The sequence below is a fragment of the Felis catus genome, chromosome B4 (genome assembly GCF_018350175.1).
Source record: "Felis catus isolate Fca126 chromosome B4, F.catus_Fca126_mat1.0, whole genome shotgun sequence".
In the NCBI taxonomy this organism is placed as follows: domain Eukaryota; kingdom Metazoa; phylum Chordata; class Mammalia; order Carnivora; family Felidae; genus Felis; species Felis catus.
The window spans coordinates 44,956,756-44,984,583 of NC_058374.1; the positions used below are offsets into that span (position 1 = coordinate 44,956,756).

General features: G+C 37.2%; 1 protein-coding gene across 2 annotated transcripts; it reads right to left on the reverse strand.

Moving 5' to 3' along the window:
• LOC101100897 (NKG2-F type II integral membrane protein-like) lies at nt 1-27,774 on the reverse strand. 2 transcript variants are annotated; one of them, XM_019834512.2, is made up of 6 exons: nt 27,514-27,774; nt 27,031-27,108; nt 26,511-26,564; nt 25,830-25,978; nt 2,313-2,416; nt 1-1,607 (listed from the first exon to the last, which is right to left on the reverse strand). In XM_019834512.2, exons 1-6 carry the CDS (start codon nt 27,698-27,700, stop codon nt 1,478-1,480), a joined length of 702 nt encoding a protein of 233 aa, XP_019690071.2. In that variant the 5' UTR covers nt 27,701-27,774; the 3' UTR covers nt 1-1,477. The 2 variants fall into 2 exon arrangements, with proteins under 2 accessions (XP_019690071.2, XP_044917309.1); XM_045061374.1 differs by lacking the exon at nt 27,031-27,108 and having other exon boundaries at nt 27,514-27,772.
• Nucleotides 27,775-27,828: the final 54 nt, after the last annotated feature.

A 27,828-nucleotide genomic window follows, 5' to 3' on the forward strand; every position in this document is an offset into this window, starting at 1 on the left:
TGAGGACACAGATAATTTAATAAAACAAGATACCTTCCAAAATATCTGAAATCCTGGTGAGGAAAACAGTAGACAAGAAGAAGTACCAAAGGACACTGGTTGTTATTCCCTGAAAAAGCAACCTCTCCCCAAAAATGAATCTAATCTTTGATTAGTGCTGCACTAAAACGGATTCAGAAGGTACAGCTTGGTTCCATTCTCTGAGGAAGTGGGCAGATCTGAATGGCTCTTAGACGGCAACCCTGGGATTGTTGCATGATACCCCGAGTGCCTGGTTATCAATTTAGTACTCTCAGCTCCAAATCTATCCCTCAGTGGTCTTTTCTCAGATAACGGTGCAAGATCCTACCAATTTTCTCTCTTGTCATCTCACAGGAGGTTGACTTCTGTTGGTAAAGGGCCATCGAGAGACACTGCAGCAGAAAGGGCTCTTCTTCCTGGTTCCTTGGTGTTTTCTCTCCTTTGGCCACTACGGCTTAGTTGCCAGCTGCCTGTTTGCAGGAAGTCCTGTGTATTCAGCCTCCACGAGTGTCTGTGGCCCGTGCCAGTTAAAGTCTCCTCTTCCAGCCTCTACCCGCTAACACTCTGGCAGGGGGTTCTTCCTGCCGGCCAGTCTCAGACCGAGATCCTTCCTCGCCAAGTTCAGCCAGGGGACCGTGGAGCTGCTCTGCCCCGGGCCAATCCGGTGAGCATGTCGGCCATGAAGCTGTGTGCACCCACATTGTCCTCGATGACATCTAAATCCCATCTTCAGAGAGCGGACCTGGCTTCCCAGTGATCCCTCCTTTCGGTACTTTCCTTTAAGCCTAAGGTATTCTTATAACTTTGTTTCATCCCCTCATGCTAGGCTTTCCCATATAGTTAATAATTCTTTATATCAAACTTCTCCTGGTTTCTGTCTCCTACCTCAACACTGACTGATAACCTTGCCACTCTGGGTCGTTCAACCTTCACATGCAGCCCCTTTAGTGCTAGAACAAATCAATTAATTTGGAAATATGAGTGGGCTTTTTCACCCTACCAAGGGCTTTATCATAATAATGCTTGATATTATCACTTATAATGTAGATGTAATTTATTTTAATAAATAACAAAAGTTTAAGAAATGGGTGATATATTCCTGAGTATATATTTTTTATGTTAATATAAATAAAGATTTAAAAATAATTCTGCAACCCTAAGGGTAAAACCTCAGGTACTCTTTGGACCTTGGGGGATTATGATATATCAGTGAAGATTAATCCTTGGTAACAAGTAAAGCATTCTAATGAGTGATGTTGATGATGGGAGACGGCATGCATATGTGCATACTGGACGGTTATGGGAAATCTCTGTACCATTCTCTTAATCTTGCCGTGAACCCAAAACTGTTGTAAAAAATAAAATCTTAAAAAAATAACTCTAAGAAAATAATCATATGGCTTGAAGAAATGAGAAATATGCTCTTTATAGATGGTGAAGCAGCATTATATCAGATTTAGGTAGGTTGAAGTGCCTGGTGCTTACAAATATATGTTTTTATTTCTAAGCAGGATTCAATTAAAATTTTTTTGGCCTGAACGTATAAAAATGTACAATGGTGGTCCCACTCTGAAGATACTGACAACCTGAAATATAGAAAATAATATCTAATTAATCTTGGTAATACATAATTTTAAATCTTAATGAACATGCAATCCATTTGGACTAAGAGTTACGTATCTAAATCTGAATATTTTCCATATTATTTTTCTATGGAAACACTTCAACAATGGTGTTTCTAAAGTTGTTCCATTAAGGGGCGCCTGGGTGGCTCAGTCAGTTAAGCATCCGACTTCAGCTCAGGTCATGATCTCACACTCCGTGAGTTCGAGCCCCCCGTTGGGCTCTGTGCTGACAGTTCGGAGCCTGGAGCCTGCTTCAGATTCTGTGTCTCCCTCTCTCTGACCCTCCCCTGTTCACGCTCTGTCTTTCTTTGTCTCAAAAATAAATAAACATTAAAAAAAATAAATAGGGGCGCCTGGGTGGCGCAGTCGGTTAAGCGTCCGACTTCAGCCAGGTCACGATCTCGCGGTCTGTGAGTTCGAGCCCCGCATCAGGCTGTGGGCTGATGGCTCAGAGCCTGGAGCCTGTTTCTGATTCTGTGTCTCCCTCTCTCTCTGCCCCTCCCCCGTTCATGCTCTGTCTCTCTCTGTCCCAAAAATAAATAAACATTAAAAAAAATTAAATAAATAAATAAATAAATAAATAAAGTTGTTCCATTAAAGCTGTTTTTTTTTCCCCTATGACAAATTCTTTGAGGCATAAAATAAAGGAGTTGTGAAGAAACTTACGGTTTGGAAAGGAAAGTTAAGCCTTTGGGCCACAGCCATGAACTATTATTTCTTGTCTGGGAGACTCTACACCATGAAGAACGAATGAAGAAGTCCAACATATACTATGAGAAAACAAATTTTATTAGAAGTCACATCAAAGCTCTTATACTCATGTGAACTTTGTAGTAACAAGTCAAGCTCATTCTTTGTGACTTTATAGAATCTTTCAAATTGTAATACAGTGCTACGCACTGAACCCATTGTAAAGATATCTTAGTAGGACTAAGTGAAGAAGACACACTGCCATGGATAATAATTTAGGGTTCTGACAATTGCCCTGAGGTTAATAATAATAACTTGTGAAATATTTATTATTTTAAAAACTCCTGGAGATTCAAGTAAGAAGTACCTTTGTAATCTTCTTGCCTAGGACTGCTCCCATGCCTCTCCACCTACCCACCCTAGTGCAGTGATCAAAAAGAATTGTACTATTGGGGCGCCTGGGTGGTTCAGTCAGTTGAGCATCCGGCTTCAGCTCAGGTCATGTTCTCCCGGTCCATGAGTTCGAGCCCCGCGTCAGGCTCTGTGCTGACAACTCGGAGCCTGGAGCCTGCTTCTTGTTCTCTGTCTCCCTCTCTCTGCCCCTCCCCTGTTCATGCCCTGCCTCTCTCTCGCCCTCTCAAAAATAAATAAGCATTAAAAAAATTTTAATAAAAAAAAAGAATTGTACTATTTATGGGGCACCCGGGTGACTCAGTGGGTTGAGCGTCTGACTTCGCCTCAGGTCACGATCTCACGGTTCATGAGCTCGAGCCCCGCGTTGAGCTCTGTGCTGACAGCTCAGAGCCTGGAGCCTGCTTCAGATTCTGTATCTCCCTCTGACCTTTCCCTACTCGAGCTCTCTTAAAAATAAACATTTAAAAAAATTTTTTTAAAGAATTGTACTATTTACAATTTGGGAAGACTGAAAAAATCATGATGCAGTTGCCTCAAGGGCAGACATGAGTAAGAGTGGGGAAGGGGATGAAATAACCATTGCTTTTTCAGCTCAAAGTGGTGAGTTTGCTTGATAATGAATGAGGGATACTCACACTTTCCTTTATCTGAGCTCAAGTCCCCCAGTAAGTAAAATGGGAAGATATTGAAGGGAAAAGTACAACAGAAGAGATGATATTAGCTCTCTACACACTTTTAGCTGATGGGGAAAATGCTCCCACATGTAGAGGAGACCCAGATAAAAGCGAAAGCTGAGACTTGAGAATTGACAGTAAAGTTATGAGCACTCCCCTCCCACACACACCCCCCACCTCTCCCCACACACGTACACATACACCTGCACATCCATCACATGGCAGAGGGTGGAAGCCTTACTGATTTGCAGTATTTGAACACAACCTTTAAAAAATTAGTGGTTGACATCTAAGCTGCAAAATCACAAGGGCAATCCCTAGGAAAATAGGCTGTAAGTAAATAAATAAATAAACAAAAAAAAAAACCAAACGATAAGAATTAGGAAAAACTGATTTTGCAGTAAAAGCTATGCAAGCTCCAAAAATAAGAAATCTAAGAAAAATGAAATACAATGCATGTTTACTAAACTACATTATCAGAAATGTGTACCTAAAAAACTTTTAAAACACGCAAAGAAACCGGAAAATGTCTTCCATACTAAAGTCAATAGAAACTTTTCCTGGGAAAGATGTTAGAATTACTGAAAAAAAAGTATTTTAAAGTAACATTTATGAATATTTGTAAGTTATAAAGGAAATTATGTTCAAATAATTAAATGAAAATATGGCAGCAACATAACAACTAGGAAATATCAGTAGAAAAATGAAATTATGTGAAAAAAAAAACACAGAGAAATTCTGAGTTTATAAATACCTGAAATGAAAAATTCACTCAATTGGCTCTCTAGAAAATTGGAGATGCAAAAGAAAAACTTGATGAAACTGAAGAAGGGGTAACAGAATTTATTCATCCCATAGAATGAGAGAGAAAAAATAACAGAGTTCAGAGATCTTCAATAATCAGAAAACCAGCATGGGTCTGAATAAAATCAAAGGCGGATAAAAGAAGCAGAAGAAAACAAACAAACAAACAAACAAACAAACAAACAGAAAAGCAATATTAACACACAGTGAAAGAATAACTTCTTAAATAGCATTTTAAAAATATTTGTAGAACCCAGTGGCTCAGCAAACTACTAACAGAATGAGCACAAGAAAGCCACATCTCACGACATGATAATGGAATGACCATTAAGTGACCATTAAGTGTCACTTGCGAACACAGACAAAAAAGCCTGAGGGAACAGGGTGGATTATGAGGTGACTTAAGTCAGTGTGAAAATCAGGGAATGGGTGGCATATCTCCCACCTCCAGCAGACTTAAACCACATTATCTACCACAAAATCCACAGATTAGATCCAGATCTGATCTGTGTTCAGATTAGAGGGGGAATGACACCAGCAACAGAAAACAATAGGAAGCCCCAGGCCCTTCATCCCCCATGGAAACAATAACTTAAAAATACATCCAGACACAAACCCATGTGTAGTCAGGCTAATCATTTTTGATAAGGGTGAGAAGACCATTCAGTATGGAAAGGGTAGTATCGTTCACACATGGTGCCAGGAAACTGACTACCCACACACAAAAGAACGAAGGTGGATGCTTAGGTTTATGCCCCATAATAAAGTTCATTCAACATGGACTAAACATCATCGGGACACCTGGGTGGCTCAGTCAGTTTAAGCATCTGACCCCAGCTCTGGTCATGATCTCGTGGTTCATGAGTTCGAACCCACATCGGGCTCCACACTGACAGTGCAAGAGCCTGCTTGGGATTCTCTCTCCCTCTCTGCCTGCCCCTCCCCCAATTTTGTGGGCACTCTCTCTCCCACACACACAAAAGAAATAAATAAACTTTTTTAAAAAATCGGGCTAAACACAAGGCACCTGCTTGGCTCAATCGGTTAAGCATCTGACTTCAGCTCAGGTCATGATCTCACAGTTCGTGAATTTGAGCCCCATGTGGGGCTCTGTGCTGACAGCTCAGAGCCTGGAGCTCGCTTCAGATTCTGTGTCTCCTTCTCTTTTTGCCCCTCCCCTGCTCACACTCTGTCTCTCTCAAAAATAAATAAACATTAAAAAAATTTTAATAATTTTTTTAAAAATGGACTAAACACACAAACATAAGATGTAAAACTGTCAAATTCCTTGGAGAAAACATGGGGGGAAGTACATAAAATTTTATTTGGCAATGACTTCTTGGATATGACACCAAAAGCACAGACTACCAAGGAAAAGACCATTGTAGACAAATGGGCTACATCAAATTAAAACATTTCTTTGCATCAAAGGACATGATCCACAAAATGAAAGATAGAGTGGAAAAATGCTTGCAAATCATATATCAAAACAAAGATTTATATCCAAAATATATAAGGAATACAATGTCACTAATAAAAACAAAAACCCAATAACCCAAATAAGAAATGGGTAGGGGTGCCTGGGTGGCTCAGTCGGTTGGGCATCCGACTTTGGCTCAGGTAACGATCTCACGGTCCGTGAGTTCGAGCCCCGCATCGGGCTCTGGGCTGATGGCTCGGAGCCTGGAGCCTGTTTCCGATTCTGTGTCTCCCTCTCTCTCTGACCCTCCCCCGTTCATGCTCTGTCTCTCTCTGTCTCAAAAATAAATAAAACGTTAAAATTTTTTTTTAAAAGAAATGGGTAAAGGAATTGAATAGACATTAGAAAATACACAAATGGTCCAAAAGCATATGTAAAGGTGTTCAATATCACTGATTGTCAGAAAAATTCAAATCAAAACCATAATGAGATATCACCTCATACTTACTAGGATGGATACTATTTAGGAAAAAAGGAGGCGGAAAAAGAGGACCCTGGCACATTGTCATTGGGAAAGCAAATTGGTCAGTTATTATGTAAAACAGTATAAAACTCCCTCCAAAAATTAAAAATAGAATTGCCCTATGAATCAGCAATCCCACGTGTAGGAAATTTTCTAAAAGAATTGAAAACAAGATCTCGAAGAGATACCTGCACACCCATCTCACTGCAGCATTATTCACAAAAGTCAACCAGTAGAAGCAGCCCAAATGTCCACTGATGGAAGAAAGGAGAAAAAAAAAACAGTATACACAGAACGGTGTAATATTATTATTCAGCCTTAAAAAGGAAGGAAATCCTATCACATGCTACAACATGGTTGAAATTCCAGGACATCATGCTGAGTGAAATAAGCCAGTCACACACACACACAAGAATACGATTCCACTTCTAGGAAGTATCTAAAGCAGTCAAACTGATGGAAACAGCAAGTAGAATGGTGATTGCTAAGGGTTCGGGGGAAAGTAGAGAAGTTCATTCTGTCCACTGAGTATGGAGTTCCAGTTTTGCAAGGTGAAAGTTCTAGAGATCTGTTGGACAACGATGTGAATACAGTTAGCACTCATGAACTGTCTGCTTAGAGTTGGGTAAGATGCATGAAACTGTTAAAGTGTAGTGGATAAGATGTGAGACATTGTGTGATTCCAACTATATGATGTCCTGGAAAAAAAATAAATAAAACTATGGAAACAGTAAAAAGATCAGTGGTTGCCAGAGCTGAGCAAGAAGGGAAGGATTGATAATAGGTGAAGGACAGAGGATTTTTAGGGCAGTGAGCCCATATTATATAAATATGTAATGGATGATAAAAGTCTTTACACATCTCTCCAGTCTCATAAAATGTACATAATCAAGAGTAAACCTTAATTTAAACTATGGTCTTTCGGTGATAAAGATGTGTCAATGTACTTTCATCGGTTGTAGCAAGTGTAACCCTAAGGTGGGAGATATTAACAATGGGAGAGTCTATGCATGTGTAGACAGTAGGCATGTATAGAAAACCTGTGTGCCTTCTCTCAGCTTTGATATGACCCTAAAATTTCTCTCAGAAATAAAGTTTATTTTTTATATAAATGGGTAATATGGTAAATTTTCTATTATTTTTTTACCACAATTAAAAATAAAATAAAAAGCAAACAGAAAGAGGGGATCTTGAAAGCAGCAAGGAAAAAACTACTAATTTCATTTAATTATAACTAATAATATGATTAATAGAGAAGTTCTCACCAGAAACCATGAAGAATAAAAACAGGGAAGTTCAAAACCAAAGAGCTGAATGTGCTGAAGAAAACAAAAAAACAAGACACAAACCAAAACCCCTCAAAAAAAAAAAAACCCACAACAAAGCAAAACATGACAAAGAAAGCTTGTCACACAAACGTTCCAAATTCAGCAAAACAGTCTTTCAAAACAGAAGGTGCATGACGACCTAACAGAGTTTCTTAGCAGACCTGTTCTCCGTAAATGTTTTTCAAGCTAAAAGTAGATGACAAGGGATGGTGTCCACAAGAAGGAAAAAAAGATCAAAAGAAATGGTAAATATGTGGGTAAATTTAAAAGTCTCTGTGTGTGTTTGCTTCTCTCAATTTTTTAAGAGGTAAGATTATTTAAAGCCACAATTATAACCCTGTATGGTTGGGTCTATACCATATATGGATACAACCTTGTGCTGGTAATTGAGCACATCAGAGAGGAAAGAAAACCTTATTTTGTTAGCACTTGTTGATTTCTGCGGTGCACAGTCACTGCGAAAGGTTCAAGTCACCAATGTGAAATCATGAGCACGGTGTTGAAAAAGATATGCATAATTAGTGGTCAGAAACCAGTATTAGCTGGCTTCAGCACTGTTTCAGAAGTACATACAGGTTTCCGTCCCTATCTGAAAGTAGAGCGCTTTTATGAAATCATCCGTAAGCTGAAATGGCGTAAATTGAATAAGCTATTATCATTAATGCATATGTAAAATTTTCAAGCATTCCCAGACTGCCACCTTGTCCCTGTGTGCCACCCTGCCTCTGTGCCCAAGCATCCCTGAACCTCATAATCCCAGAACTTGTGTCACTGAGGCATTTGCTTCACCAGCCAGAGTCACAGTGACTATCTCTCCCCTGAGATGTAATTACAGTATCCCTCGGATATCGGCACATGCCTCCATTGTAGCCATCAGTTCCAGAGTGACAGCAAGTGAAACTGCCCAGGACCCTACACCGTGGAAGTTCCATTTGCACTTGTTCCTAGCACTATGGCTCCAATACTGCTTGGAGGGGTTTGAGTGCCAGCATGCCAAGAAGGGTCACCTCAGCCAAACCTTCTCCCATGTACAAGCCCAGAGAGGGTAGAATGTTTTCTTTTTATTCTTTCTTCTTTTTACTTGCAGTACAGCTAACATACTATAGTGTTTTATTAGTTTCAGGTATGTAATAAAGTGATTAAACATCTCTATATGTTTCTCATTGCTCATCATAAGTATAGTCTTAATCCCGTTTACTTACTTCCCTTCTGGTAAGTTCTCCATAGTGAGAGTTTGTTTTTGGTTTGTCTCTTTTTTTCCTGGTTCACATGTTTTGCTTCTTAAATTCCACATATATGTGAAATCATACGGTCTTTGTCTTTCTCTGACTGTCTTATTTCACTTTGCATTATGCTCTTTAGATGCTTCCAAGCTTTTCCAAATAACAAGATTCATTACTTTTTATGCCTGAGAAATATTCCATTGCAATAAACACATTGCAATGGTGTCTATACCTTTTCAAATTAATGTTTTTATATTCTGTGGATAAATATTCAGTAGTGGAATTACAGATCATAGGAGACTTCTATTTTTAATTTTTTAAGGAATATCAATACTGTTTCCACAGTAGGCTGCATCAGTTTTCATTCACAGTCATGCACAAGCGTTCCTTTTTCTCCACATCCTTGCCCACACTTGCTGTTTCTTGTGTTTTTTTTTTATTTTAGCCATTTTGACAGATGTGACATGATATCTCATAGTAGTTATGATTTGCATCTCCTTGATGATCGGTGCTGTCGAGCATCTTTTCATGTATCTGTTGGCCATCTGTGTTTCTTCTTCGGAGAAATGTCTGTTCATGTCTTCTACCCATACTTTAATTGGAGTATTTGGAGGGTTTTATTGGTTTTTTGCCTTTTGTTTGTTTGCTTTTTTTTTTTTTTTTGGTGTTGAGTTGTATATGTTCTTCATGTATTTTGGATACTAACCAACTCTTTGTTGGATATGTCATTTGCAAATATCTCCTCCCATATAATATGCTGTGTTTTAATTTGGTTATTTCCTTTGTTATGCAGAAGCTTTTTTATTTTGATTTAATCCAAATAGTTTACTTTGCTTCGGAAAGCATACCTACAAAAATGATGCTGTGGACAATATCAGTGAAATTACTGCCTCTGCTCTCTTCTAGGATTTTTATGGTTTCAGCTCTCACATGTAGGTCCTCAATCCATTTTGAGTTTATTTTTCTGTATGGTGCAAGAAAGTGGTCCAATTTCATTGTTTTTTTTTTTATTTTAATTTTATTTTTTATTTTTTTTTAATTTACATCCACATTAGTTAGCGTTGTTTTGCATGTAGCTGTCCAGTTTTCCCAGCACTATTTGTTTAGGAGACTTTTTCCCATTGCATATTCTTGCCTCTTTTGTCAAAGATGAATTGACCATATACTTCTGGGTTTCTTTCTGGGCTCTCTATTCTGTTCCATTGATCTCTGCATCTATTTTTGTGCCAGTATCACACTATTTTGATTATGACAGCTTTGTAGTGCATCTTGAAATTTGGAATTGTGATACCTCCAGTGATGCTCTTCTTTTTCAAGATTGCTTTGGTTATTGGGCATCTTTTGTGGTTCCATACAAATTTTAGGATCCTTTGTTCTGGTTCTGTGAAAAAATGCTGTTGGTATTTTTATATGGATTACATTAAATCTGTAGATTTCTCTGGATAGCATGCACATTTTAATAATATTTGTTCTTCCAATTCATGAGCATAGAATGACTTTCCATTTGTGTTGTCTTTCATTTCCTTCATCAATGATTTACAGTTTCAGAGTACATGTCTTTTACCTTCTTGGTTTAACTTATTCCTAGGTAATTTTTCGTGCACTTTCAAATGAGATTGTTTCCTTTTTTTAAATTTTTTTTCTATGTTTATTTATTATGGAGAGACAGAGTGAGACAGAGCATGAGCATGGGAAGGGCAGAGAGAGGAGACACAGAATTTGAAGGAGACTTGAGGCTCTGAGCTCAGAGCCGGACGCGGGGCTTGAACCCACCCACTGCAAGATCATGACCTGAGCCGAAGTTGGATGCCCAACTGACTGAGATTGCTTTCTTAATTTTTCTTTCTGCTACTTCATTGTTGGTGTATAGAAATGCAACAGATTTCTGTATATTGATTTTTGTGTCCTGCCATTTTACTGAATCCACGTATCAGGTCTAACAATTTTTTGGTGGAGTCTCATGGGTTTTCTAAATAGAGGTATGATGTCATCTGCAAATAGTTAAAATTTTACTTCTTCCTTACCAATTGGGTATCTTTTATTTCTTTGTGTTGTCTGATTGCCTTGGCTAGGATTTCCAGTACTATTTTGAATAAGATTGTGAGAGTGGGCAACCTTTTCTTATTCCTGACCTTAGGGGAAAAGCTTTTAGTTTTTCACCATTGAGGATGATGCCCGCTGTGGATTTTCATATATGGCCTTTATTATATTGAGGTATGTTCCCTGTAAACCTACTTTGTTAAGGATTTTTAACAAAAATGGATGTCGTACTTGTCAAATGGTTTTTCTCCAGCTGTTAAAGTGATGATATGGGTTTTATTTTTTCTCTTGTTGATGTAATGCATCACACTGATTGATTTACAAATACTGAATATTTGCATTCCAGCAATAAATTCCACTTGATTAGTGTGAATAATTTTTTAGTGTATTGTTGGATCCAGTTTGCTAATATTTTATTGAGGATTTTTGCATCTGGGTTCATCAGAGATAATAGGCTATAGTTCTGGGTTTTGTTTTTGTTGTTGTTGTTGTTGTTGTTGTTGTTGTTGTTGTTTTTCTAGTGTCTTTATCTGGTTTTGGTGTCAGGGTAATGCTAGCCTCATAGAATGAATCTGGAAGCTCTCCTTCCACTTCTATTTTTTAGGATGGTTAGAGAAGAATAAGCATTAACTCTTCTTTAAGTGTTTGGTAAATTCACCTGTGAAGCCATCTGGTCCTGGAAGTCTTTTGTTACTGTTCAATTTCATTGTTGGTAATCAGTCTGTTCAATTTTCTATTTCTTCATGTTCAGTTTTGGGAGGTTATATGTTTGTTTCTAGGAATTCATCCATTATTTTTAGCTTGTCCAGTTTGTTGGCATATAATGTTCTTTTACAATCCTTTGTATTTCTGTGGTGTCAGTTGTTATTTCTCCTCTTTTTTGTAATTTTATTTGATTCCTCTCTCTCTCTCTCTCTCTCTCAATGAATCTGGTTAGAAGATTATCAGTTTTTTTTTTAATCTTTTCAAAGAACCAGCTCTGGATTTCATTGATCTGTTCTATTCTTTGTTTACTTTCTATATCATTTATTTCTGCTCTAATCTTTATTATTTACATTCCTCTTCTGGCTTTTCCTTTGTTTGTGTTTCTTTTTCTAGCTCCTTAAGTGTAAGTTTCCGATGTTTATTTGTGGTTTTTCTTCTTCTTGATGTAGGCCTGTATTGCAATAAACTTTCCTGTTAAAGAGCTTTTGCTGTATCCCAAACACTTTACACTGTTGTGTTTTCAGTTTCATTCGCCTCTATTTATTTTTTTTATTTCCTCTTTGATTTCTTGGTTGTCCCATTTACTGTTTAGTAGCATGAAATTTAACTTTCATGTATTTGTGTTCATTCCATATTTTTTTCTTGTGGCCGATTTCTAATTTTATAGCATTGTGGTCAGAAAAGATGCATGGTATGACTTCAGTGTTTTTCAGTTTGCTGAGTCTTGCTTTGTGGCCTGTTCTGGAGAATGGTCCATCTGCACCTGAAAAGAATGTGTGTTCTGCTCTTTTAGGGTGGAATGTTCTGAATATATCTGTTAAATCCATCTGTTCCCAGTGTGTCATTCAAAGCCACTGTTTCCTTGTTGATATTCTGTTTGGATGATGTATGCATTGGTATAAGTGGGGTGTTAAAGTCCCTTACTATTAGTGTATTTCTATCAGTTACTTCCTTGTAGTTTGCTACTAATTTCTTTATGTATTGGGGTGCTTCCCTGTTGGTTGCATAAATATTTATAATTGTTTTATCTTTTTGTTGGATGATTATAGAGTGTGATTCTTTGTCTCTTGTTACAATCTGTTTTAAAGTCTATCTTGTCTGAAATGAGTATTGCTACCCTGGCTTTCTTTTAGCTTCCATTTGCGTGATAAATGCTTTTCCATCCTTTCACTTTCATTTTCATGTGTTTTTAGCTCTGAAGTGAGTGTCTTGAAGGCACAGATACATGGGTCTTGCTTTTTTATCCGTTCCATCACCCTGTGTCTTTTTTTTTTTTTTTAATTTTTTTTTTCAACGTTTATTTATTTTTGGGACAGAGAGAGACAGAGCATGAACGGGGGAGGGGCAGAGAGAGAGGGAGACACAGAATCGGAAACAGGCTCCAGGCGCTGAGCCATCAGCCCAGAGCCCGACGCGGGGCTCGAACTCACGGACCGCGAGATCGTGACCTGGCTGAAGTCGGACGCTCAACCGACTGCGCCACCCAGGCGCCCCTACCCTGTGTCTTTTGATGGAGCATTTAGTTCATTTACATTCAACGTACTTATTGACAGGTATGTAATCATTGCCATTTTGTTACCTATTTTATGGTTGTTTTTGCCATTCTATTCCGTTCCTTTCTTCTCTTGCTCTTTTCTCTCATGGTTTCCTAGCTTTCTTTAATGACATATTTGGATTCCTTTATCTTTATTCTTACATATCTATTACTGGTTTTTGGTTTCTGGTTACCATTAGGTTTATGTTAACATCTTCTGCATATTATAGCAGTCTATGTGATGTTGATAGTCTCTTTTGAACCCATTCTTACTGCTCTCCCACCACACATTTTAGGTGTATGGTGTCATACTTTATATCCTTTTATTTTGTGAATCCCTTGCCAGATTTTTATAGATATACTTAATTTGAGTGCTTTTGTGCTTCCTGTTTGTCTTAGTCCTCCTTGTGGTCTTACCTTTCCACTCAAAAAGTCCTTGTTAACATTTCTTGAAGGGATGGTTTAGTGGTCGTAAATTCCTTTAACTTTTGTTTATCTGGGAAACTCTATCTCTCCTTCTGTTCTGAATGATAGCCTTGTTGGAAAAAGTATTCCTCATTGCAGATTTTTTCTTTCACTCAGCACCCTACATGTATCATGCGGTTCCCTTCTGGCCAGCAAAGTTTCTGGTGAAAAAGCAGCCAATAGCCTTATGGTGTCTCTGTTGTATGTAACTGTTTTCCTTTCTCGTGATGCTTTCAAGATTCTCTCTTGATCCCTACTTTTTGTCACTTTAATTGCTATGCGTCTTGGTGTAGATCTCCTTAAGGTAACTTACTTCACCTATTATTTCTTCAAATAAATATTCTACCACCTTTTCTCTCTCTTCTCCTTCTAGGATCTCTATAAAGCAAATGTTATTACATTTGATGGTGTCTCCAAACTTCCTTGTTCTATTTTCATTTATTGTTATTTTCTTTCTCAGGGTCAGTTGGATTGCTTTCCACTACTCTGTACTCCAGGTTGCTGATGTGTTCTACTTCCTTTAGTGAACTATTTACTCCTTCGGTTTACTTTTAATTTCAGTTATTGTGTATTTTTTCTTTCTCCGTTGAGGGTCTCGACGAGGTCTTCCACTCTTTTCTCAAATTCAGTGAGTATCTTTATGGCCATTGCTTTAAATTCTCTATCAAACATACTACTTATCAATGTTTTGTTTACATATTTTGCTGTGATTTTGTCCTATTCTTTCACTGAAACATTCTTCTCTCTCCACATTTTGCCTAACTCTGTGCCCATTTCTGTGTGTTAGGAAAGGCAGCTACATCCCTACTCTTGAAAGTAGCAGCTTTATGAAGAAGAGTTCCTGTAGAGCCCTGCTATGCAATGTCACTTGTTCAGAAGAACCTGGCATTACAGGGGTGTCTCCTGTGTGTTGTGCGAGCCCCACTGTTGTGCCTGAGCTGCTATTGCTTTCACTCCAGTCATCTGCAATGATTCTCTGAGTCTGTTGGGAGCAGAGTTTGGTTCTAGTGTTATTAGTGGGAGATCCTGGGGCTTCCATGAGCTTGAGTTGAGTCAGACCAGGCATTTGCCAAAGATTCGGTAGCACAGAATGGCAGGGCATCATCCCTATGTTGTTCCATGAGAAGTTTTGTGAGCAGTGCATGCAGTCAGACTAGATATCAGACCCCAGCCCTCTACTGGGCCACATTTGGACCTGGATGTGTGGTACATTCCCTTGTCTCCCAGGGCAGGAAACCTCTGGAGTGGTGCTGGCCCCTGTTGTGGCTGCTTGCCTACTACCAGGCTTGTGGCACCACTTTGGATAGGCTCTGGCCAAGGGCATATTGAAAGGGACAGATTCAAAGGAGAATGTGAGGCAAGGAACATGGTATTAACAAGGCTTACTCAGGTCTGCTGTGGGAAGAGACCTGGGGAGGCGCTTGGCAGAATAGGTGTGTTTGCAGGGTAGCACAGAAGTAACATACGGTGTTATCAAGTTGGGTGGAGATCATCGGCAAAGCACTGATTCTCACAGGTGTCTTGGTCACTATGCTAGAGAGCAAGAGAGGGAGATGGCACCAGACAGCTCCTTTGTTCTTGGAAAAGAATATCCTAAAGATCCCTGCCCTCCAGCACACGCTCTGAGATTAGTAAATATATCTCTTTCTTGTATATCCCAGGTGTTTTTCAATTCATGTTTTTGTTGTGCTGTCTTTTTAAGGGTGAAGAATAAGTGTTCTATGCTCTCTGGGCTCTCCCAGAGCTACAACTACTCGGTTTTAAAGTTTCAGGTGTTCACATTAATCAAAGAAAGATTCAGAACAACACAGTCCTCTCAATAGGAGCAGAAAAGCATGAGACAAAAGGCAGCACTCTTCCTCGAGGAAAACTCTCAATGAAGTAAGAATAAAAAGGACATACCTCAAGGCCATAAAGGTCATATATGAGAGACCCACAGCTAATATCATCCTCAGTGGGGAAAAACCGAGAGCCTTCCCCCCAAAGTCAGGAATACAACGGGGATGTCTACTATCACCACCACTGTTCAACGTAGTGTTGGAAGTCCTAACCTCAGTGACCAGACAACAAGAAGAAATAAAAGCCATCCAAATCAGCAAGGAAGAAGTCAAACCTTCACTCTTTATAGACAACAGGATACTCTGTGTGGAAAACCCAAAGACTCAACCCAAAACCTGCAAGAACAGATTCAGGAATTCAGCAAAGTCGCAGGTTGTAAAAATCAATGCACAGAAATCAGTTGCACTTCTATACACCCTTAATGAAGCAGCAGAGAGAGAAATCAAGGAATTGATCCCATTTATAATTGCCCCGAAAACCATAAAATATCTAGGAATAAACCTAACGAAAGAGGTAAAAGATCTGTATGCTGAAAACTGTAGAAAGTTTATGAAAGAAATTGAAGAAGACACAAAGAAATGGAAAAATATTCCATGCAAATGGATTAGGAAAACAAATATTGTTAAAATGTCGATAATACCCAAAGCAATCTGCATATTCAATGCAATCCCTATCAAAATAACACCAGCATTCTTCACAGAGCTAGAACAAACAGTTCTAAAATTTGTATGGAACCACAAAAGACCCCAAGTAGCCCAAGTAATACTGAAAAAGAAAACCAAAGCTGGAGGCACCACAATTCCACACTTCAAGCTGAATTACAAAGCTGTAATTATCAAGATGGTATGGTACTGGCACAAAAACAGACACTGAGATCAATGAAACAGAATAGAGAACCCAGAAATGGACCCACAAATGTACGGCCGACTAATCTTTGACAAAGAAGGAAAGAATATCCAATGGAAAAAAGTCTCTTCAGCAAATGGTTTTGGGAAAACTGGATAACGACATGCAGAAGAATGAATCTGGACCACTTTCTTACACCATACATAAAAATAAACACAAAATAAATGAAAGAACTAAATGTAAGACAAGAAACCATCAAAACCCTAGAGGAGAAAACAGACAGCAACCTCTTTGACCTCACCCACAGCAATTTCCTACTATACATGTCCCCAGAGGCAAGGGAACCAAGAGCAAAAATGAACTATTGGGACCTCATCAAAATAAAAACTTCTGCACAGCAAAGGAAACCATCAACAAAACTAAAAGGAAACTGGTAGAATGGGAGAAAATATTTGCAAATGACATATCAGATAAAGGGCTAGTATCCAAAATTTATAAAGAACTTACCAAATTCAACACCTCCCCAAAACAAGTAATCCAGTGAAGAAATGGGCAAAAGACATGAACAGACACTTTTCCAAAGAAGACATCCATATGGCAAACAGACACATGAAAAGATACTCAACATCACTCATCATCAGGGAAATACAAATCAAAACCACAATGAGATACCACCTCACGCTTGTCAGAATGGCTAGAATTAACAACTCAGGAAACGATAGCTGTTGGCGAGTATGCAAAGAAAGGGGACCCCTTCAGCACTGCTGGTGGCAGGCACTCTGGAAAACAGTATGGAGTTTCCTCAAAAAACAAAAACAAAAACAAAAACAAAAACAAAAAATAGAGCTACGCTATGACCCCGCAATTTCACTAGTAGGTATCTATCCAAAGGATACAAAAATGCTGATATTATATATATATATATATATATATATATATATATATATATATATTTCACTAAAAGTTAACTAACTTGGATTTAAATAAAGTCTTAAAAAATAAATAAATTTCCAGGTGTTAAGCCAGGTTGATTATAAGAACTCACAAAATAAGACCCCTCTGGTTTTTGAAGCCAAATGTAATGGAAATTCATCTTCTCTGAGTGTGTTCCCCATGTCTGGGGTGCTTTGTGTGAGGGACTTTTCTTCTCCTCTCTCCACACTCATGGCATCCGTTCTTCTCATGCATGGTCCTGAGGGTCTGCCTAGCTTGTGACTGGATCTTTGGACTTTCTACGCTCTTGGATGTGTCCTCTTTTCTACATTCAGCTGTTCAGAGTCTGTTCTGTAAGTCTTTGGGTCATTTTCTAGGTTATTTACAGTTATTTGGGTGTTATCTAGTTTTGTCCATGAGATGAGGTGAGTTTAGGACCTTCTTACTCTGCCTCTTCCCCAGAATTTGGGATACTATTTTCAAAGTGATCAAAGGCAAAAAATAACTCTCAACCAAGAATACCTTACTCAGCAAAGCTATCATTCCACAATACAGTAGAGATAAAGAACTTCCCATCATCCCAGGGGATGGTGGATTGGATCAGTTTCTACTCTGGCCGTAGGTGGCAGTCACAGGATTACAGCAACATGACTCCCCTGGTGATCTGTTAAAGCCATGCATCATAAGTACTAGACCTCTATCCCACAGAAATGCTAAAGGGAATTCTTCAAACTGAAACAGCAGCCAAAAAAATCATAACATAAAAATGTATGAAAGTATGCAATCACTGGTACAGACAAAAGGAAAATGATCCTTGACAGTGGTCCAGGCAATAATGTCTAGAATATGTCACCACAAGCACAGGCACCAAAAAATAAAATAAAAAGTGAGGCTACATTGAAATAAAGAGCTTTTGCACGGCAAAGGGAACAATCAATAAGCTGAAAATACAATGTATTGAATGAGAGAATGTAATTGCAAACCATACATCTGACAAGGGGCTAATTTCCAACATATAAAAAGAACCTTTCCAACAGTATAACAAAAAAGAAACTAATCCAATTTTTAAAATGGGGAATGGATCTGAGTAGACGTTTTTCTGTAGACATATAAATGGCCAGTAGGTACATGAAAAGGTGCCCAACAAATGACTCATCGGGGAAATACAAATCAGTGAGCATAAAGTAATGAGATAATCACCTCACATCTGTTCAGATGACTTTTTTCACAAAGAGAAAAGATATTGGTAGAATGTGAAGAATGGGAAAAATTCAGGTGGGAGTGTAAATTGGTGCAGCCACAATGGAAAATAGTATAGTGGTTTTTCAAAAAATTAAAAATAGAACTATCAAATGATCTAGTAATCTCACTCTTGGTATATATTAAAAGGAACTGAAATAAGCATTTCAAAGGGATCTCTGTACAGCCATGCTCAATACAACATTACTTACAGTAGCCAAGATATGAAAACAAACGAAGTGTCTTCCAACAGATAAATGGTTATGAAGATATGATATGTATAATGACATGATATAGATATAGATTAGATAGAGATATAGATGGATATGGAAGTTAATTAAAGTCATAGAAGGAAGGAAGAAATGATAAACATATATTTAGTTGAAAGTTGATGCTAAAATATGAATAGTAGAACTCATGGTAGCCTCAAATGGAACAATACCCCAAATTCCAAGGGCATCATCAATAGAATGGATAAATACGTTGTAGCAGAATCAGACAATAGAACAGCAAGGAAGTGTCGAGAAATTACAAATTCATGCAATTATAGGGATGGGTCTCACGAGTTCAGCTTTACCTGAAAAAGCCAAATATAAAGTATACACATAGCATGATTTCATTTATATAATGTGCTCTTTAATGAAGAAAAGGACATGAAAGGGGTATTTTGCAGTGCTGGTAAAATTCATTTCCTCATTCCATGTGACAGTGACACTTGAAAATTCTGCCATCTGTTGGCATGGATGACATGTGTTTTCATCTGTATGTATATAATACTTCAGTAAAATTATAAGAGAATATTATGAAAATATGCAAATACGTTTAAAAATTCTGTCAAACATTTAAAGAAGAGTTGATGCTTATTTTTCTCAAATTATTCCAAAAAATATGAATGGAAGGAACACTTCCAAACTCATTCTATGAGGCCAGCATTACCCTGATTCTAAAACCGGACAAACACCACACCAATAAAGAGAACTATGGACTGATATCCTAGATGAACATGAATGTAAAAATTCTCAACAAACTACTAGCCTATTGAATCCAATAGAACATTAGAATAATCATTTACTATGATCAGGTGAGATGTATTCCTGGACTATAATGGTGGTACATTATTTGTAAATCAATCAATGTGATACAGCACATTAATAAAAGAAAGGCTAAGAACCTTATGATCCTTCCAATAGATGCAGAAAAAGCATTTGACAAAATACAACATCCAGCCATGATGACTCAACATAATAACCATCAACAAAGCAGGGATAGAGGGAATATGCCTCAACATAATAAAGGCCATATACAAAAAACCCACAGCTGATATTATCGTCAGTGGGGAAAAACTGGGAGCTCTTCCTCTACAGTCAGGAATAAGACAGGGATGTCCACTCTCACCATTGTTATTTAACATAGTACTGGAAGTCCTAGCCTCAGCAATCGGACAACAAAAAGAAGTAAGAAGGATCCAAATCAGCAAGAGAGAAGTCAAATTTTCACTACTTCTAGATGACATGATACCCTATACAGAAAACCCAAAAGACCCCACCAAAAAGTTGCTGGAACTAACACATGAATTCAGTAAGTTGCAGGATACAAAATCAATGTACAGAATTCTGTTGCATTTCTATACACCAAAACTAAAGCATCAGAAAGAGAAATTAAAGAATCAATCCCATATAAAATTGCACCCCAAACCATAAGACACTTAGGAATAAACATAACCAACCAGGTGAAAGCTCTGTACTTAAAAACTCTGAAACAGTAATGAAAGAAATTAGAAGGTGACACAAATAAATGAAAAAAACATTCCATGATCATGGATTGGGAAAAAAAAATATTGTTAAAATGTCTATACTGTCCAAAGCAATATACACATTTAATACAATCTTTATCAAAATACCAATAGCAGTTTTGAAAGAGGTAGACCAATCTTAAAATTTGTATGGAACCACAAAAGACCCCGAATAGCCAAATCAATCTTGAAAAAGAAAGGCAAAGCTGGAGGCATCACAATTTTGGTCTTTAAGATGTATTACAAAGCCATAGCGATGAAGACAGTATGGCATTGGCACAAAAATAGACAGATCAATAGAACAGAATAGAAAACTCAGAAATGACCCACAACTATACGATCAACTAATCTTTGATAAAGCAGGAAAAAATATCCAATGGAAAGAGGATGGTCTCGTCAACAAATGGTGTTGAGAAAACTGGACAGAAACATGCAAAAAAAAAAAAAACAGGATGAGTTTCTTACACCATATAAAAAAAAAATAAATTCAAAATGGATAGAAGGTCTAACTGTGAGACAGGAAACTATCAAAATCCTAGGGGAGAACACAGTCAATAACCTCTTTCACATCAGTCATAGCAACTTCTTATTAGATATATCTCCTGAGGCATAGGAAACAAAATCAAAAATGGACTATTGGGACTTCATCAAGATAAAAAAGCTTCTCCATAGAGAAGGAAGCAATCAACCAAACTAAAAGTCAATCTTTGGAATAAGAGAAGATATTTGCAAATTATATCTGATAAAGCCTGAGTATCCAAAATCTATAGAGAACTTATAAAACTGAACACCCAAAAAACAAATAATCAAGTGAAAAAATGGGCAGAAAACATGAATAGACGTTTTTTCACAGAAGACATACAGATGGCTAGCTAATAGACACATGAAAAAATGCTCAACATCACTCACCATCGGGGAATATTACAATGAGATATCACCTCACACCAGGTAGAACAGCTAAAATGAACCACACAGGAAACAACAAATGTTAGTGTGGATGCATAGAAAGGGGAATGCTCTAGCACTGTTGGTGGGAATGCAAACTGGTGAAGACACTCTGGAAAACAATATGGAGGTTCCTGAAAAAGTTAAAAAGATAACTACCCTACGATCCAGCAATTCCATCTCTAAGTATTTACCCAAAGGTTAAAAAATACAGATATGAAGGAATACATGCAACCCAGTGTTTATAGCAGCATTATCAACAATAGCCAAATTATGGAAAGTGCCCAAGTGTCTGTCAACTGATGAATGGATAAAGAAGAGGTGTTACATATATATAATGGAATACTACTCAGCCAAAACATAAAAAATGAATGAATTTTTGCCGTTTGTAATGATGTGGATGGAGCTAGAGAGTATTATGCTAAGTCATACTGAGAAAGACACTTACCATATACTGTATGCTTTTACGCATGTGGAATTTAAGAAACAAAACAGATGAATTTAGGGGAGAAAGAGGAGAGACAAACTAGAAAACAGACTCTTAAATAGAGAGAACAGAGTGATGATTACTGGAGGGGCGTGGCGGAGGAGATAGGTTAAATGGGTGATGGGTATTAAGGAGGGTACTTGTGATGAGCACTGCATATTGTAAGTGATGAATCACTAAATTCTACATCTGAATCTAATATTACACTATATGTTAACTAACTGAAATTTAATAAATTGCAAAAAAAATATGACTTCTCTGTTGCAGAAGACATTTGATAAAACTAATATTCTTATTTGAAAAAATAACTTTTAAAAACATAAAAATAAGAGAAAATACCACTCAAATATCTAGAGTAGTCAAGACAACAAAACAAAATTAATATATATGTATTTCTAAAAAAATAGCTTTTTAAACAGGAAATTGAAATAAAAATACATAACTAGGGGCGCCTGGGTGGCTCAGTTGGTTAAGCGTCCGACTTCGGCTGGGGTCATGATCTCACAGTTTGTGGGTTCGAGCCCCGCATCAGGCTCTGTGCTAACAGCTCAGAGCCTGGAGCCTGTTTCAGATTCTGTGTCTCCTCCTCTCTTGGCCCGCCCCCCCCCCACCTATGCTCATGCTCTGCCTCTCTCTGTCTCTCAATAATAAATAAATGTTAAAAAAATTAAAAATAATACATAACTAGATTAATGAAACAGATTAGAAGGTGAAAATTTATACCCACACATATAGGGAATGCAGATTTCAACAAAGATGTATAGTCATTCACTGGAGAAAGTATAATCTTGTCAACAAATGCTGTGGAAATAACTGACTATCAAATAATATTAATAATTACATGCGCTAAACTCCATACAAAAATGCTCCAAACTGATTGTAAACCTAAGTGTAAACTATACACTTCTTTTAGTTTTTAGATGGACTTTTTAGACAGAACTCCAGAAACATGATCCAAAGAAGAACAAATTGATGAAGTATACTTCATCAAAATAAATGACTTCTGCTTTTTGAAGACAAAGAAAAATCACAGACTTGAAGGACATAACTGCAAATCATACATCTAATAAAAGACTTGCCGCCAGGTTACGTAAAGAATTCTCAAAATGCAAATAGCAAAAATTAAATATAATCAAATATTTCATGAACTACATCACCAAGAAACATAGAAGATTGGCAAATGAGTACAGGAAAAGATGCTCAAAACTGTTTGTCTTAGGAACATTCAAATTAAAACCACCACAGACCAGACTTCCTGTTTTGGAAAAATATAGAGGATAGACTTTTCCTTATTCATCCCACTAAATATAGCTAGAACCCCTGGACATTATACATAATAAGACAACATAAGAAGATTTATAAAGGTAATGAGAAAGCTGGCAGATCCCAGCCCTGGAAAACCGAGGAATGACAGGGAGGTCAGCTCCCTGGAATTTCTCTTCACCTCACATATCCCAGACTGGTGCCTGAGAGGCCAGCAAACCACAGACACAACAGGTACACACAAAAATCCCCCCAATATTTTTTCTCTCCAGTCAAAATAACGGGGAAAAGGCATGCTGGAAAGACAGAAAAGTTGTTGATACTCACTGCATTATTCCAATCCAAAACCATTGACTATCCAATAAAAATATAACTCAGGCTTGCAGGGGAAATCAAGAGATTCTCCAATAAAGGAAAACTAAGAAAATGTACCACCACCACCAGATCCGCTCTGAAAGAACTGCTAAAGGGAATTATCTTAACAGAAGTTAAATGATAAAAGGAGTCCTGGATCATCCGGAAAGAAAGAGGGAACAAAAGAAAGAATAAAACTACCATTAGGCTTAATGGACGGACTTTCCTTCATCTCCTGTATTTTCTAAATTGCTTGATATTTGAAGCAAACTTATCAGTTGAAGCAAAATTATAACATCCATGTGATTCTCAACATAAATAGAGAAATATTTAAGACAATTCTATTGTAAATGGGACACAGCAGAGGGACATAAAGAAAAGTAAGGCTCTACATTTTACTTAAGCTGCTGTGGGTTGTGATAGACTGTGTAGTTGTGATATATGTATATATAATTTTATAAAGATATATAATAGATTACTATCTTATAAAGCATATTAGAGCTTATATACTACATATATAGCTCTCTCTATAAAAATTAAGTGTAAAGAAAAGAATCTACTTTGCTATAAATTTTGTTCCATCAATTACGTAGTGATGTAGAAAAGTATAACCTTCACTTTTATCTCGCAGCATCACAAATACAGCATCGCAAATGGATCATAAACCTTAGTTAAAAGTTAATTAATAAATCAACAAATCCTAGAAAGTCATATAGGAAATTATATTCATGAACTCTAACTAATTTCTGAAATGGGTCCCAAACAAGCACCAATGCCCAAAATGATAAATTGAATTATAGTGACATTAATAAATTTTGGTCATTAAAAGGGTAAACATGCAAGTCACAAGAGTCAAAGATCCATTTGCATCTTAAAACTCAAAAAAGAGCTCTTATCTAAAATATGACAAGGACTTCTAAAAAGGGAAAAGAAGACACCGTCTAGGAGAAATGGACAAGAGTCACACTTGAGCACTTCTCACTAACACAAAAGAAACGATCTTAATGAGTTACAGCACCAAAAATGGTACTGTTATGAAACATTCAGAGCTTATTATATTAATTTTGTCAGACTACTGTGTTTTGGATCAAGAACCCATTTGGTACAACATGTATTCACACAATAAGCTAGAAAAATGTTGGAATAATCTAATAAATTGAAATACACACATACCTGTGAAGGTGAAATTTCATTCTAATGCTTAGAGGAAAATGTGTTATGATTACTCATAAATACCATGATAGTGTTATATTTCTACATTATTATTTTATTGTGATAAATATAATATTGACATGCCTAAATATATTGTATACTATATAGTTATGCCTCATATATATTATTTTAATTACAAAGTAATACGTAAAAAAGATACAGTAAAGGCTTTTCTTTTTTTAAGGTTTTATTTTTATGTAATCCCTATACACAGTGTAGGTCTTGGACTTAGCAACCCCAAAATCAAGAGTCGCATGCTCTACTGACTGAGTCAACTAGGTGCCCCAAAAAGGCTTTCCATAAAATAATTCTTCATAGTGCCCTCACCATATATTAAAAGTAAACTAAAGTTGTATCTGAGAATAGATTTTAAAATATCATATTCTGTCGCGACTAGTGTGACAAACACCGAGGTCAGGGTCCTGAGGGTAGGGGAAAGCAAGAAAAAAGAGAGAAGAGAAAGTTTGGGAACAGGAGGGTCCCCTGGGCTGATGACCCAAGTGACGGCTTCATTGTTGCTGTACACAATCTTTTATAATATAAGACTCTTATGGATCAGGTCATTCTAAGAATAATCAGGTTTCACATAATCGCTGCCAACCAAAACATTTAGTTCTGTGTATCTTGTGCATTTTCTAGACGGGTCACAAGACCTTGTTGGTAAGATTGCTAGCAAAACACAGTTCCCATGTTTGTTTCTATCTGACTCGGGGTAGAAGAAGGGAGGTAGCATTACTGCCAACACCTGCAGACCACAGGCTTCAGGAATTAACTTTCTCAGCCTTGACAAGGCTTTCGTATGCCCTTGAAAGTGGGGGAATGGGAGGGGGAACCACCGGGTTGGCTAAGTCAACAGGGAACGTTGCTCGACCCGGTCTCAGCCTGGCGCCGGGCCAGCCCCCCACATGAATGGGAGGGGGAACCACCGGGTTGGCTGAGTCAACAGGGATCATTGCTCGACCTGGTCTCAGCCTGGCACCGGGGCCCGGCCCCCCACAATATTCATATAAGACAGCAGTGAAAATTCACAAACTATAGACAAATGCGATAGCATAGATGGATTACACATACATGAGGGCGAAGGGAAACACACATAAAAATTCATACCGCATGATTCCATTGACATAAAGTCCAAAAATAAGCGAAGATATTTCATAATATTGAAATTGGCAGGGCTGACAAAGGCCTGATGTGTGGTAAAATTAAATAGCAAAGTTTATTTCTGCCAAAAGAGCATTTATAGAAGCACAATTTTCTATGAAAAGCAAGAAGTGGAAATTATCAAGTGTACCTTAAAATATAAAAATATAAATAAAATATCATAGGGTCAAACTAGGTAATATTAACAGACTTTAAAATAAACTATAAATATGTACAAAGCTATGAATGAACTCTACAAATATTATATTAACTGACAAGCTATTAATAAAATCTGGAATATTTAAAATCTTACCATTTCTTCTTCATCATCTATGTAGAGCAGGTTAGAATTCTTAGAAGCACAGGACATCAAACTTTCGTTCCATGATTTTCTCTCAGTGCTAATGTAATAGCAATTGTTGGAATACACAAACCACTCTTTTGGACAACCACAGTGATGTGCTGGAGAAAGATTATGAGATATTACCCAAAAGCATTTTGAACACTAACAAATTCTAGGAAATTTACATACTTGTATATGGATACACATGCGTACATATTTATGCACCCTCGCAGACCCATATAAATAAAACAAAATATGCTCACGTACACACAGAAAGAATGGTCAGCTTCTCATTCCCTAACTTATGTGTCCATATAAAGGAAACACACAAAAATATCCATCTCAGCATGGCCTGAGATCACTGAACAAAGCCACTTTTTTAGAATAGTAAAATGATTTATCTCTCATCATGTTATACCAGAAGAAAATTTGAGGAAATTGGTAACAATGGGTATGGCAATTTTAAATGAGTATCTCTTCATATTGTTGCCTAAGAAGTAATACTCTCGTATAATCATCATTTCTGAACGATTATTACCCAGTTTTGTAATTAATTTTCCTCCAAAAACTCCAGTACCATTGTTGCCCAGCCAAAGGTAGAGATAAAATAGAAACTATGTTAATATTGGAATTTTGAAAATCACTTTGTACCTTTCTGGATCTTTGTTGTCAGGGACAAATTTTTCTGCTCTGGTATTTCAGTAGCTGAAAAAATTAAATGAAGCCTCATAAAAATTTAATATTAAACCAATACATCGTAATGATTTGAGTTTCTCAATTTAAAATTTCTGTATTGTTAGAAAACTGTAATAAAATTTATATTACTAAGCAATATTAATAAAGTAATGATTAGGGAGAAAATATTTCAAAATCCTACAAAACCAAACCTCACCATCTCTTACAGTATTTGGCATAATCGATCTCAAGAATTAATTTGTATTTCTCAACAACATTTCTCCTAGATCATCTCTTTGAATAATGACATCTGAACACATGTGTAATGCTGTCTGCAATTATTCTTTTATATTTTTGGCAAATTCAGAATAACCATTGCACATTTAGAGCACATATGCATTCAAATGAAAATTCTATTCCATAATAGTAGGAGACATTTTGAGGCACTGACAGTCATTAAAATGAAAAGTTCCCAAATAGTCATTCAAACACTTACGGGTAACAACTACTATTGTTACCACAGTGGACATCAAGACAAGGCAGATGATTCCCAGGATCCTAGCAATGAGCTTCCCTGGAAATAATAGTAAATATTTAGAAGAGAAATGAAAACACTGAGAAAGGATGGAAGGAAATAATTATTTAGGAAAGTTACATATAAGAAAACTACAGATGCACAGGGAGTCACAAATAAACACTTGGACCCCAAGCCCATATCTATCATCGTAATCTTTTCCCAGAATATACGATTGCATTTTAAGTAAAGGGAATACTCCATGAGCTTTTGGTCAAAGACTACAAATTACAATAGCTGAGTAAAGTTAGTCTTTAGATTTCAGTTAGAATACCATTATCCAACTCTGAGCTCTGATATTCACAAATGAAAACTATGAGATCATTCCTGGCTCATTCTCTACACCCCTGCACCTTAACTGCACATCCTAGAACAGTTATACTGTGTGTATATTAAATGTTTTACCTTTGCAGTGATAATTCTTGTCATTCCCTTGAAGATCCTGAGAAGCATTTTGAAGATTTAATTCTGCATAGAGCAGTTCCTGCTCAGTTACTGAAATGGAACTTTTAGTGCCCTTGGGTTTCATTTGCTGTCTCTTTGAGTCTTTCATCAGATTAAGTTCTGCATAAGTGACTTCTTGGCTGTTCATGTCTGCAGCTGAGTCGTGACAGGCACAGTGCTGTATGAAACTGTACTGAAGGTCTTGATAAATAGTGTATGTAATGTAAGGACAAGATTGCTCACACGGGGTGGAGTGCGGGGTAAGTGATACTACTC